The sequence below is a fragment of the Perognathus longimembris genome, chromosome 1 (genome assembly GCF_023159225.1).
Source record: "Perognathus longimembris pacificus isolate PPM17 chromosome 1, ASM2315922v1, whole genome shotgun sequence".
NCBI classification, from domain to species: Eukaryota; Metazoa; Chordata; class Mammalia; order Rodentia; family Heteromyidae; genus Perognathus; species Perognathus longimembris.
The window spans coordinates 36,521,807-36,536,543 of NC_063161.1; the positions used below are offsets into that span (position 1 = coordinate 36,521,807).

General features: G+C 32.7%; 1 protein-coding gene across 4 annotated transcripts in view; it reads right to left on the minus strand.

The window, feature by feature from the left end:
* Positions 1-1,906: 1,906 nt before the first annotated feature.
* Positions 1,907-14,737, minus strand: part of Cpsf6 (cleavage and polyadenylation specific factor 6) — a 31,297-nt gene continuing 18,466 nt past the window's right edge. For 2 of the 4 annotated variants that reach the window (XM_048359860.1, XM_048359880.1), the window contains 3 exons: positions 14,328-14,481; positions 13,550-13,742; positions 1,907-6,840 (listed from right to left, as the gene is read on the minus strand). In XM_048359860.1, the coding sequence (XP_048215817.1) occupies positions 13,553-13,742; positions 14,328-14,481 (344 nt within the window). In that variant the 3' untranslated portion in view covers positions 1,907-6,840; positions 13,550-13,552. The remainder of the gene's footprint in view (positions 6,841-13,549; positions 13,743-14,327; positions 14,482-14,737) is intronic. The other 2 variants (XM_048359870.1, XM_048359888.1) reach the window with 1 other exon arrangement.

Sequence of the window (14,737 nt, forward strand, 5' to 3'; positions counted from 1 at the left end):
ACACACACACACACACATTCCTTATGAAAACATTTTAATATGACAATAAAAGCCTTAGTCTGGCTTTGCTTACTTCTGAGGCTCTTCACCCAGGGTATGTTCCTCACTTCCGACACCAGCCAAACTGGCATTGTCTATCCTAACATGTACTATATACTTAACTATCAAAGTCCTAAACTTTTATGTAAGCCTCTGGCCTACAAGGCATTTCCCTTTCACAAAGTCTTTTAAGTCTTAAAGTAACTTTAAGGAAAGAAGCCGTATCTCCCTAGTTTTCCTATAAACTGAATATAGCTTTAGAGAATAGGGGAAACATAGCCTTACCACGATCTGGACTGGCTTCAAACTCCAGATACTCCTGCTCAAATTTCCAAGTGCTGGGACTATAGGAACCATATATACCCAGCAAGTATCTATTTTTGACAGATGAAGAATAGATTTATCTTAGCTGGGCCTTGTAGTATACACGAGCGATCCCTCCAATTTGTGTAGCCCAAGCAGAGGATAATTCAGTTCAAGAGCAGCCTAAGCAAAGTTAGTAAAGTCTATGTGAAAACCAAAATATGAACAAGAGCTGGAGGAGTGGTTCAAGTGGTAAAGCACTGGCCAATCCTCAGTGCCAAACAATTTTTTTTAAACAAAATATAATCTTTTACCTGACATAGTGATCAAAATGAATTGGCACACAACAATCCAAGATATTATTTAATGAAATAGTAAAGGGTGATACTAGGACAGAACTGAAAACCATTACTAATAATTATAGCAATGGCTGGGAAAACATTGCCAAGAGGAATGGGGAAATCGTTTCTTCTTCACTGAAAAGGCCACACTGATCCCTATAAAACTTGCTAAATCACTTGGTCAGATTCCAATAATCTTTTCTTAAATATTCTGTTTTTACAGGCTATACAGGAATCTCAGCTCTACACATATGGGGACTAGTGAATGCCATCTTTTTAACAGGAACCAAAGTAAACCTGAAGTACAGAGGCACTAAAAGGGATTCCAGTGACGGTAAATTATTCTCACATGGTCACTTCTAGTCATTCAGAAATGTTACCATAAACACACTCTGAAGCTTACAGATGAGAAATCAGAGCCTGATACATCTAACACACAGGATTTAGTGAGAATAAATCTGTGTAAAGAGTACCCTAGAGGGCTGGGAAGGTGGCTTTGTGGTAGAGTGCCTGTCTAGCATGCATAAAAAGCCTTGGGTTGATTCCTCTGGACCACATATGCAGAAAAAGCCAGAAGTGGAGCTGTGGCTCAACTGGCAGAGTGCTAGCCTTGAACAAAAGAAGCTGAGGGACAGTGCCTAGGTCCTGAGTTCAAACCCCAGGACTGGCCAAAAAAAAAAAAAAAGTACCATGTTTTCAAGCTGGTAATTTTTTGCTGTTACCTAGAAAAAAATTTTTTTTTCTTCATCAATAGTATAAGACTGGGCTGGGAATATGGCCTAGTGGCAAGAGTGCTTGCCTCCTCCTATACATGAAGCCCTGGGTTTGATTCCCCAGCACCACATCTACAGAAAATGGCCAGAAGTGGCGCTGTGGCTCAAGTGGCAGAGTGCTAGCCTTGAGCAAAAAGAAGCCAGGGACAGTGCTCAGGCCCTGAGTCCAAGGCCCAGGACTGGCCAAAAAAAAAGTCTCTAAGAGTATACAAATGTTTTCCTAATCTTAGATGTAAAGACAAACAGCATTTATATTTATGTTTCATCTCCTTTGAGAGCACTAAATCATCAATACAAAGTAAAATCACCTCTTCAGGAGACTGGCTATGGGACAACAGTTCTATTTGTTATGTTGCAGACTTACAATAGACTACTTATCTCAAAATCACATACAACAGTTATTAAGTTAATAAACTATAAGCCAGACAAAAAGGACAAACTGCAAAGTACTATCAAAACTGGTTTATTTTCAATACAAGATAAATATCATGCTTGTTACTAATGCAGTTTAAGGCCGACAATAGCCATATAGCAAACTGCTGAACAGTCACCTAAATGCTAAAGGAAGAAAGGACAAAGTAAACATTAAACACAAAATTGCAATTACAAACATTTTAATAAAATAGGAATAAGCTTTAAAAAAAAGCTAATATGGAAGTCTGGTTCTGATGGACATCAAAAACTTTTATCTATTTGAGCAAATATCCTCTTACCTTTTGCACAGAACTTATTATGAAGTCATCATCATAGTTAATAGCTAGAATTGTGAGACTTTCTTTGGTCTTTTGATATTAGACAAATTATTTACAAAGCGATTCGGCAATTCATGGATATTTGTAATATGACACATTTTGTTGTTGCTAAGGGCTTTCCATTAAAAATTGTAAAACAACTCTGTAAGGCTGTACTGGGTTGTAAACTACTTCGCTAATATACCATGGGATGCAGAGTAAGAAGGAACAGACCTTTCTTAAGGCTAAAGTCACCAATGTTATAGTTGTTTTCCTTAAAATATATTATGATTCACCCCAAAGCATCATTTCCCATTAAATACCACCTGAGTACTACATTTTTCAAAGTAAAAAAATAAAATGAATTTACCATCATATTTTAAAATAATTTAGCTTACAGAATGCTGAGAGGTGTTACGCAGTAACAATGAAACAAAGAACACACCTTCAAAGTGAAATGCAGGGTCTGCTCAATCATGAAATTAATGTAAAGCATTTTCACCCATAATGAAGTTTTAGGATACTCTCACTTGAAAAACTACTTCAAGATTTGTGTGACTTCAATTAAATTCGATCTAATATTTGAAAAGCTTCCCATTACAATGTCAATGTTGCAGAAAGTCTTTAGAACTTTGAAATCTGTCTGTATGTAGCCAAGTGTTTACACATCCCATACATAATAGCAGCTATATTCAGAGAATGTCAAAAACCTGAAAATTTAAAGTGTTGGTTAAGACAAACTTAAATCAATCTAAACTGACTGAATATTTTAAATATTCATAAATCTATATTGCTACTTTCTAATGCCAAGAAAACGTTAAGAACTTCCTCCCAGAAGCCTAGACAGTTAACATTTTCTATTTTGACTTAAGAAACTTTAATCTTGAATCTTCATTTCTCTAAAAATTATAAATCATTAACACTAGGAATGCCAGATATAAGGCCACATTCTGATAAATGTGTAATTTTTGGTTGTTTTATTTAAAATATTAGTCTAAGGCTTCTAAGAGTGAAGTTGCTAAAAAAACACAGCAGTGTTTCCAACTGAAGGTTAATGTTGGAAAAACAAAACAAAAACAACAAAAAACCACAGTGTAAGGACAGGAAAATAGAATAATGCTCCACTTCAAACGTTTCTCAATCATTTTAGCACAAGAACAACTGATAAATGTGCATTTAAGTACATACAACTGGGGGAAACATTACAGAAGACTATGATGCAAATGAAGTAAATGAGTAAAATTTTTAAAGCAGTCAATCTATAAAGCAGTGAGAATCTCAACACTGTATTCTCAGGTAAAGAATAAAAACATACTTCCTCTTAAAATAATTTAAGATGAAGCTTAAAACATAAAATTGGAACCACCTTATAAAATACAGAAAAGGCAATGATTATTCAGGTAAGAAAACCAAAATGTTGAGACCAGTCCCAACAGAAAAGTCTGGTAGCATCTTATATAAAACAGTATATATTTAGGTTATTGGCACATTTTAACATGTAAGGGAAAGAATTTTTACCCTTTCAACATTTTTCCCTTTCACTATAAAACAATGTACAACATTCATTAAAATCTGTTTACTTTTAGAATTGACCTTAAACTAGTAAAAACTAAAGCAACATTCTCCATAGGAGAATAAAATGAAAATAATACCTTAAGCTAGAAGTTATTTGTGAACTCTAAATTATAGTGAACTGCTTAAGAATATTCTGGGTAAAGGAGCCATTACATGATACAGTCTAAAGTATGGTCAATAGCCACAGCAAGTTTTCCAATCTTGCTAATGAAAACTGATAAAAAATAAACACTTCTGAATTTACATTGAGATATCCATTCCATAGCATACTTCCTTTAACCAAAAGCAGCATTTTCAATTGAAAGTGCTGCTTTAGAAACATAATCATTTGGGTGCTGAAACATCATTTGTAACTTTACTACTAGCTGAAAGGAATGTACCTGCATCACACCAGTAAATGCTATGATTGAAAATCCACTCATCTACTAGTTATTGTGACTTAGAAAATAAAAAAGTGTCTCTTTTTTGGTGTGTTTGTAAAAATTTCTCTTTGGACTGTTTTTACACATTAAAAAAAGAGTTTTCAAATAACATTAGCTCATAAACAACAGAAGGGTCATGACAAATAAAACAAGGTTTGCAATTTTTACCTTTTCTGCTATACATTCATGTGTTATCAGGTAGAGGATTTCAAAAAATTACTCAGTTAAACCAAAAAGTTATCTTCTGGCAATACTTAAAAACGGTCTAGCAGCAACCAATTCTAAGACACTCACACTGTCTGCAACCAAAGTCATGTAATGAAATTAGCCACAGAGAGAATAGTGATATAAAAGAGCAATTATAACGGGTCCTAATGATTAAAAAATAAAAAGGAAAATGAAGGATTAAATTAGTACAAAATTTCCAGTTTCACTTCAAGTATAGTTAAGTATTTTTAATTCCATTTTAAAATTGTTCAGAGAAAAATTTATTCTCATGGACATTTTACTTACCTTTTAATCTTACTATTAACTAATTTCCCTTGTAATATATGTACGTCCAAACTTCTTCACAATAGGGCATTGTAATTAAAAACTATATAAAAAAGCTAAGAAATGACAAAAACTTACAACACCTATTATACACAAAACATGAAAATAGATGTTGATACAACTTAAATGTTATAAAAGCAAGGTCATTTTCAACAAGATGAAATATCTTTTAAAATTTCTAAGAGAAAACAGTTCTGTTAAACACCAATGATCTCATGCACAGATATTCCAACCATAAAATGTTTTCAAATAAAATTGGCAGTAATGTAGGTATTTGAAACAGCTATAATTTTGTAGGTGGCTTGATAGCAGACAAGACAAAACTGAAGAATGGTAGGCAAATCTCTAGAGGGGTTCTATAGTTGCATATTACATATATCTAGGGCTCCTAAGTACTTCAAGCACTGTCCTAAATTTTAGCCATCTTTAAAAAAACCAATGTGTACAATCAGGATACCTCTCATAGATGATCAAATCATTAAAAATGTACTGAAAGCAAAGCCCGGCTCTGGTGGCTCATGCTTGTAATCCTAGCTACTCAGGAGGCTGAGATATGAGGAATGCATTTCAAAGCCAACCCAGGCAGAAAAGTCCATGAAGCTCTCATTTCCAATTAACCAGTAAAAAGTTGGAAGTGGAGCTGTGGCTCAAGTGGTAGAGCGCCAGTCTTGAGCACAAAAAGCTAAGGGAAAGCACCCTGGCCTGAGTTCACATCCCAGTACCAGAAAAACAAAACAAAAGTTAACTTAAAAGATTTTAACTCAAATTTATATAGTGATTTCAGAATTACCTTCTTATAAAAATAGCTAATCAAATTTACATCCACTTCTGCTAATTAACCCATGCAAACCAAGTGCTTTAAATGTAGGCCTTTTTTTTAAGGCAGATTGGGAGGGACGGACGACAAAACAAAATCTTCCTTATAAATCAATAGGCTGCATGAACACTCAAGTTCTTGAACTGTGGAGATGATACTACTAAACCTCCCACTACTCACACTCTAGGAATAAACCCTATCAGAATATCATGTCTTTCAGAAACTATACCAACTGGAAATAAAACTAAGGTTCTTTTCACTCACATTTATCTGTTGCATGGCTGTATGTACACGGCCTATGGGTTCAAATCTAAACCATAAGTGTTATCAATAAAAAAACAGCAAATCACTGGGCATCAAATCAGAATTACCAAAATCTCTCATTAATACTAGTAGTTCACAATTAAGTGTCTCAGTACATCTGTGTTGTAGTTACGCTGCACTACTGAAGCACATACACGACTTTTTACTAAAATGTAATAACCTCAAATTTGGGAACTCTTAACACATTGACTGGATTGCTATGTCTGTCAAATTGTAGTTTTTACAAGTTTACATACCATTCAGCAAAGTCACAAGCTAACTAGGTAAAAACAGCTAGAAAAGCAGAATATAGAAATATTAAATATCCATGTAATCACCTATTCTAATATCAAAACCAAGGGCAAGAGACACTTAATTAGTTATGTTTAATTCACTGAACGCAAGATTAGATTGATGCATATCCAAAAAAATGCTATTGCAATGCTTTTTTAAAGGACAGTAAAAATGTTGTCATAGTAACATTATCTTTAGATATTGCTGAACACAAGACTTTCCCTGAGGTGTAAACATCAAATAACTTGAACAGCTTTACACATCAGCCCCATTAAACAGTTTATTACAACACTACATCTATTGTAATCAAAGTGGTGCTGTTTACAGACATTATCATATGAACATTTTTTAACAACAAACAACTACTATAAAAACAAGCATGTACTTGACTTTTTCCAATTGCTTGCACATTATAATGGCCAAATGTATATAACCAGTAATAAAGTTGCAAAAGCTATTAACTTTTTAATCACACAGGTTTCCTTCAAATAAAACAGTTAAGCAACATAAAAAATAAAGTAGAGCTACTGGTTACCATTTATGCAGATTTGCTTTATTCAGATCTATTCCTGTTCAGTTTATCCATGAATCCTTACAGGTTCAGTTCAATCACAAGAAGCAAACTGCTGGACAAGCGTCACTTTTCTCTCATGAAGACTTTTGTCTTGGAAGGTGTTCCTCTTCCTTCAGCTGTAATGTGTTAAAATTTGTGATGTAGATTTTGCTATACCCCATAATACACAGAAAAAAGCTGGCTTTACTATACATACACAAGTCGTGCACCCACTTCACTGTTAATGTATTCTAACACAAGAATTAAATGAAACAGTAGCTGCCTATGTGGTGGAGAAATGCTCCCAATTTATATGATGATTCAAAATGAGACATTCCCATTTCATTCTTCTTTTGAAATTTAGTTAGGTTATCATAATGACATTATTTTGCAGAATATATTTTAAAAAAGGAATTTAGGGACAAGCAGAAACAAATTCAGCAGCTACTGTTTCTGTGATGATGGAGACAGCCATAAGTCATTTATTTTCTAAATTATGCATACTGCAAAAATAAATTTTAAAATGCCCAGATGATTTTTAATGTAGGTATTTTTCATTCACCTACATTATCAATTCTATAGTAACTCATTTAACAATTAAATGTTGAACTGAACATAAAGTGCAATAAGATTGACAAATTAACTATTTAACAGTATACAGGAACTTCTGCAATTGTAATAGATCAAATGATGCTCCATGTTACAGAAGTTATAAATAACTCAGTATGGACACGTAAATAAATGACATCAACGTACAAATCTTTAGACATAATACAAATTTGAGACATTTACTTTCACTACTCCACCTATGTCAAAATACCTAATGCAGTATAGAAACTAACCCAAACCTAGCAAAATGGGTATCTACACAATGAGTTTTACTGAAAACTCACATAAACAAAAGGGGGGCAAAAACACAAACAAACAATAAAGTGGGTAAACTAAAAATCTCAAAAGATACACATATATGCAAACTTCAGTTAAGAGATTCATAATTGCTTAATTTGGATGAGTGATCACTGAAATACCAGATATTGAAAATATAAATTATAAGGGGCATTTTAATAAAGTAATTTCAGAGCTAACAACTTTTTTCTTTACAACTAAGGATAATTTTTTGCTACAGCTTTAAATTTCCTTTTATATCATTTTTCCTTTAAGGTAAGCAGGAGGATTTAAGAACATTAGTACCCATTGCCCAGGAATAGAGCTGCAATGGGAAAAACACATCAGGGTCTTTCTCTTCTAAAGAGTTTCTATTTAAGGGACAAAACTTAAATGGCAGCTTTTCAACTATTTTGTTACTTGGGATGTGGTTTTGACTGTTTGGTGCTGGTATAGGAGACTGAATCCAGGACCTAATTAATGCCATGCAAACCAAGCACCCTACCAACGACCTATACTTTCTAAACATTATCTGCATTCAGGTAAAGCATAAGACAAAGTCAAAGCATTGTATTCCAGTAAGAAAAAATGATAGGTAACTACCGCAAAAGAATGTTATCTTACTAAATTTTTTTGCTTTGTTGAAAGGGAATAGATTATTAAAAGAAAACATCATACTACACACACAAAAAAATCATGGTAGTTGTGCGCCACTGGCTCAACTCATGCATATAAGTATGAGGCTGAGATCTGAGGATCACAGTTTGTTTGAAGCCAGCCCACGCAGGAAAAGTATGTGAGCCTCTTATTTCCAATAAACTACTCAGAAAAAGGCGCAAGTGGCAGAGTGCTAGACTTAAGCACAAAGAGGCTCAGGAATAGAGCTTAAGCCCTGAGTTCAAGCCCCAGGACTGGCCAAAAAAGCACATAATGAAAATGTTATTATCATTCACTAGAAAATTTTGCTTCTTCTTTTTTTTTTTTTTAAGAAAATACTGTTCATGAAGTTTCAATATACACCTACATGCAACTGATTCACTCTCCCATCATTGGTTTGATTATATTTTATAAATAGGTCTTGACTATAAAGTGATCTTAATCTTTACCATACAGGCTTAGGGGGTAAAAGTCCTAGAAAGATTTATTTCTACATCTAAACACTTTACAATTGATTCACTTGGAAATACAAATTTTACAAAGCAAAGTCTGAAGGCAACACAACCCATTTCCAATCATTGAATTCCATATTAGTCTCAAATGTCTAAGCAGACATCTACACAGATATAAAAAGTTTAAAATAACAAATACATTCAATGCTCTTGGTTTTCAGAATAGCATTTGTTCAAATCTATGTCAAAGCCACATATACCTGCTTGAGCTATTATTAGTTATAACAGGAACCCATATAAACACTTGCTGAAGCAACTAAGATGACAAATAAAACCTACAGCTTTTAAGTCTTAAAAGTGATCACTAAAGCAAAATTTCAATATTCAGAAAATTATATGCAATTTGCAATGTGATCAAACATTAACAACTCAAATGAGTGCCTTAGAAGCTATCTAAGCAATTTTGTTATCAGCCTTTTAAGTAAACATTTAAAAATTGTATTTAAATATGTATCTGATAGGGCTTCATAGTTTGTAATATATAAAATTAAAGATTCTCAAAATTTTAGAGATGCACTGTTTTTAACTCAATGAAATAAAATACATTCTTTCAGATGTGAAAATTTCTCCTATTCCTGCAAGAATGGAGATGAAGTGAGCCAGAGAAATGTTTACATGTTATATTCTTGAAATTATAGAACATATTATACAAAAATACTCATTTGTTATTGATGCTTACAAAAAGTTACTTGTTACCAAAACATTCCACATTTTCATCTTTCTATCTCTGGACATCATATACTTACCTTATTTCAACTAAAACATTTAATTACTCTATAAAACATTCACAATTCCTGCTCTAGGCAGTTAAATAAATAGAAATGAGCTCATTACAAAGAAAAATCAGCATTGCCCAAAAAAGGTTTACAAGAATGGACATTTCAAAATAAGCTGTTCGTTATTTAGAATTCACTGCCACTTTAAAGCATACTACTACTGAGCAAATTGATAAATTTGGATAGCATAAATGGTACTCTTATCCCTTACTGATAAAGTTTTTTTAAAAAAACAATGCTGAATATTTGTTAGAACATTATTCAAAACAATCTAATTTACAAACTAAAACAATGGTAGTAAATTTTACACTGAGATGAAGCTAAGAGCAAGGTGACTCACATTGGCATTAAACTTTTTTTTTTTTTAAAAACAGGGACCATTAATCATTTATGAACAAAATTTTATTCTTAAACCACAGTGAGCAAAACATACTATACATCCATTCAAGGGATCACCTCCAACCTTTTCTTGTCACTTCAAGTAAGAGAGCCTTGTCAATCCAAATAATAAAGCTGTATCATGAGACCAATTTTGCAAATAATACTAAACGAAGAAAAATTGAGCTAAAGATATGAAAAGGCTAGAATATTCACATGAAGCAGAGAAGATATCTGAGAAAACAGAAAGCAACACAGAACTGAGAATACTAAGCAAATCTCAAATGATCTAAAAGTTGCAAAATAGTTTTTAAATCTTATTACAGCCAATTATTCATCAAGGCAGTCAAGAGAATTTTCACAAAAAAACCCTCAATATAACACTAATTCCTAGGGGTATGAAATATCTTAACATACAAACACAAATTTTTATTCTTTTGGCTTTCTCTAAATTAACACAAAAATTTAATAAGCAACAAAGGTATTTATGATAATCATGTAGTCAAAGTATAGTTATTAATCCAGATCCCCATACAATATTCTTTTTTAAAAAAGAAAATAATAAGGAACACATAAAACCTTGTAAGAGTAAGAGAAAAAAGCCTGCACATAGGGAATTTAGGGCAAATAACTTGCTTTCATTACTCTTCAGTACACAAAAACTGAGTTTTTAACAGACATCTACTGCATACCACTGTTCCAAACAAGTACTTAGAGGAATGGAAGCTAAAACTCAACTGTGACAGTAAAATTATTTCTGTAAAAAATAAACAATCTTAAATCACCTTTATTTTGCTCAGAGTGGTCTGAGAATAGAGGCCAAAATTACAGAATATAAAGCACAATGACATTTTGAAATTTACAATCCTGGTATTTTCGCATTGGAGCTGTCTTTTAGAGCTCAGATATTGAATGCTTTTAGAAAAAGCAATACATTTTTAAAATGAGAATGTAATTAGCAGTACCCAACATTTCAAATACAAAAAAATTTAAATGGGACAGATATTTAACAGCTTACTAACATCAAGTTTCCAGTTAAGAACTTGCCCTTTTACCCATTCATCATCACTTTAAAAATGTATTACATTTTAATTTGTACACAAACTTACTATTTATTGGCATTCACTATAGCTTTTAGTCACCCTCATTCTGTTTAAGATTTGTGTGAAAGCTTTGAGGACTCATTTTTTAAAAAGGACTCATACTTTAAAACTTCTCAAGAGGTCAGTCAGTCAACAACAGACCTCATGATGGTAATGAAACTTGCAATATACTTTTTTGTTTAAAGAAAGTTTTTTACTTGAATATATCCAATCCCATTCCCCATTCCCTTTTTGAAGTCTTACTTCCAAAACAAATACTATTTCATATAGCAAAGGCACAATAATCCAGTGTAACAGAATTTTTTCTACTGGAAAGTCTTAGGGAGAATTTTGCTTAGATGAAGGCATAACAATATTACAATTAAATTTTGATTAATGTACAAATAAAAACATGGAAATTTTGGTGTAGTACATTGGTGGTTAAGAAAAGTATCAACAATAGTTTGCATGTTAGAAGTTTATAGTTAAAGTCTGAGTGTAATGAAACTCAAGTCATTAGGAATTTAGGTGTACTCATTACTGGGTAAATTCCAAGCATTTAACATTAACAATGGACTTCTCAGAAAGAATGTACTTAGTTGACTGGGCTAGTTTACTAAAACTAGTAAAAAAAGAAAAGAAAAGAAAAACCTATCATTAACTTTGGATATAAGTTGTCTAGAAAACCCCTGATGAACACATCTCATTTTGAAGATCATGCCTTCAATAAAAGGCTAGTTGATAACAAATGACAAAAGTGTGAAAAATGTATGTGACTTGTAAAACCGATACCTTTCTATAAATGAAGTAGCTAACGGTTAAACATTTCTGGCAATAACTTGGCCAAAATCTACCTTAAACAACTGATAGACATAAAGAATCTTTTCGTAAGACAGGATCAGTTAAAAGGCTACATTCATAATAAGTGTTTAAGTAAGTGTACATAATACCACATTCAGTTTTTATATCCAAATGCTAACAATTTCAGTAATCTTGGGTCTTAAAATGGAAGATGTTTTGTCTCAGAGGAATGCTTTGAGAATCATTTAATTTTGTAATAAAACACATGAACTATTTGAAAAGTTTTGGTAAATATTCAAGATAGTCAATGTATCAAGATACTGCATATCCCAAAAGCAAGGGAAAGTAGTAAAATAGGCCTTCTTCCTTTAAAATGTTCTTAAAATTGTAACTAGTATATAGTAAAAATAGGTTCCATAAAAATAAGACTTAGATGCTTATTTTCTAAATTAAAAAAAATTATCTGATTTACTATGTGTCTGTTAAGGTTAAAAGAAACTCCTATACTGTCACAAAAGCATTTGAAACTTAACAGTATGTTATTCAAGACAAGAGTCATTATTATATCAACATTTCCCAAATATGGTTGGAGATTTATCTACGTTTAGAAAAAGTACTGGCTCTCTCCTTCAATCCTAGCAACTCAGGAAGCTGAAAAGGACATTCAAAGCCAGTGAAGTCTGTGAGACTCATCTTCAATTAACCAGCAAAAAGCCAGAAGTAAAGCTGTGGCAAGTTGCCAGAGTGCCAGCCTTAAGCAAAAACAGCCAAACAAGAGCAAGACCCTGAGAACAAGCCCCAGTATCAGCAAAATAAAAAGAGCAAACACAGAAAATCCCATATACTTCTTAAAGCTCTTGATTTTTCCCATTATAATTTTAATACTAGTAATTTTACTATCATTGTTTCCTATGATCATGATCACTAAAAAGAACAACAGAATATTTACCTAGAGGGATTTGTTTTAAGCCTAATTTAAACTTGATCTGACACCAATACAGAAAAAAACTATTTACATAATCCCATCTTTGTATCACATATACAGCCTTATAGTACTCCTCCCACTGTTCACATGAATGCAGTTTACAAATATTAAAAAAATTACATGGGAAAATGAAGCATAAACAGACAACTCTTATTTTATGAAAAATGTACATGAGAAATATTTTTAAATACAGAAAATAAGACAATGATTATGATTTATGAATGAAACACCAAAAAAATTTACTTTAAGGTAATTTCTAACCTAGGATGTATGGCGTAACACAATTTAAAAGAGAAAAGCACTTTCAATGCTGAAAAAACACCTTCTATATTATAAACTACTATCACTGTTAGCTTTTCTTTAGAAGTTTCAGAGAAAAAATTAGCTTAATAGAAACTTAATTTTTAAAATTCCAAGCCCCTGAAAGAACTCCCTGCATTTTGCATTTTAAATAATTTAAATCACACACAAATTATATTACAAGAATCACAATTTTTAGTTTAGTTTAGACCATTTAGACAATTTTAGTTTAGACCATTAGATCTCCAAAACTGAAGAGTGGTAACTCAGCAATACAACATTCAGATAGAATTTCAAAATTTTTACCTGTCATGGCTTACCTGTTATTTGTTTCATGTGTTGCCAGAAGATTAATTCAGAACAAGTTACTTGGACCATTTTAAAAGTAGGTATGTACTGTATAAACAGTAGCCTTGGAATTACTGTTAATAATATAAACATTAAATTTAATAGGAACAAAAAATACTCACCTCCTAGCGATGACGATACTCTCGTTCTCGGTCACGTTCTCGGTCACGGTCTCGGTCACGGTCTCGGTGTCTCTCTCGTTCTCTGCTTCGCTCTCTATAATAATCATCATGGCGATCTCTACTACGGGATTTATGACGCCGACTCTTTTCTCGTGATCTACTATGGTCCCTTTCTCTTGATCGTTCACGTCTTCTAAAAGAAATTACTGGATTAATGCTTTCCACAATTGGATTGTTTTAAAAATCAAGTTGTCCTTTCCTATTTGTCAATTTATTTTCTATGGGTTTAATCACCCAACCACAGTCCAGAACTAGTGATGGAAAAATTGAGAAATAAAAATATCTGATAAGTTTTCAATTGTATGCTATTCTGAATAACATGATGATATATGAATTACTTTGTCAGAGTATCCATACTGTCTTAATAGCTGCCTCGGTTATAAGATTAGCTATCATGGTACTGCAGTACTCGTGTTCAAGTAACCCTGATTAGTTTTAGGGGCTGTCCCTTAGCTTTTTTGCCAAAGGCTGGTGCCCTACCATTTGAGCCTCAGCTCCACTCCCAACTTTTTGCTAGTTAACTGAAGAGTTTCACTGACTTTATTCTAAGTAGCTAAGATTATATGAGCCAGTTGTGTCTGGCAAATACCTAACATTTCCTTTAGGGATAAGAACAAGTAAGTCGTAAAGTCAGAATCTTATTTAAATCCCCATAGTTTTTCAATCTTTTTGTTAACCAGTTACTGTTTTTCTAATAGATGAGACCAGAAAATATTACCTTGATCCAGATCCATATGACTTGGATTCAATTCCATGAAGGCAATCTTGCAAAGAGCTGATAAGAACTTTGCAACGATCATCAGCAGATACTTTGGATTGTTTAATTAAAGAAATTGCTGTTACCAATGTCTCAATAGCACTCCCATAGTCACCTACAGAGGACAAGGAAAAGCAATTATCTCCAACAAAAATTCTTTCCAAAATATCACCTAACAAGTTGCAGATAAGAGTAATAAAGGACTTTACCATTTACTTACTATAAGAATAAAATGAACTGCCTAGGTCCCTATACCATTAAATGCCAAAGTTACTACTTAAATCTAAACCTACTAGCAAAATTCATGGTCTTTCCACTCCACTATAATACAGCTTCCTTCAATTTTAAAACAAATGATAGACAATGATTTG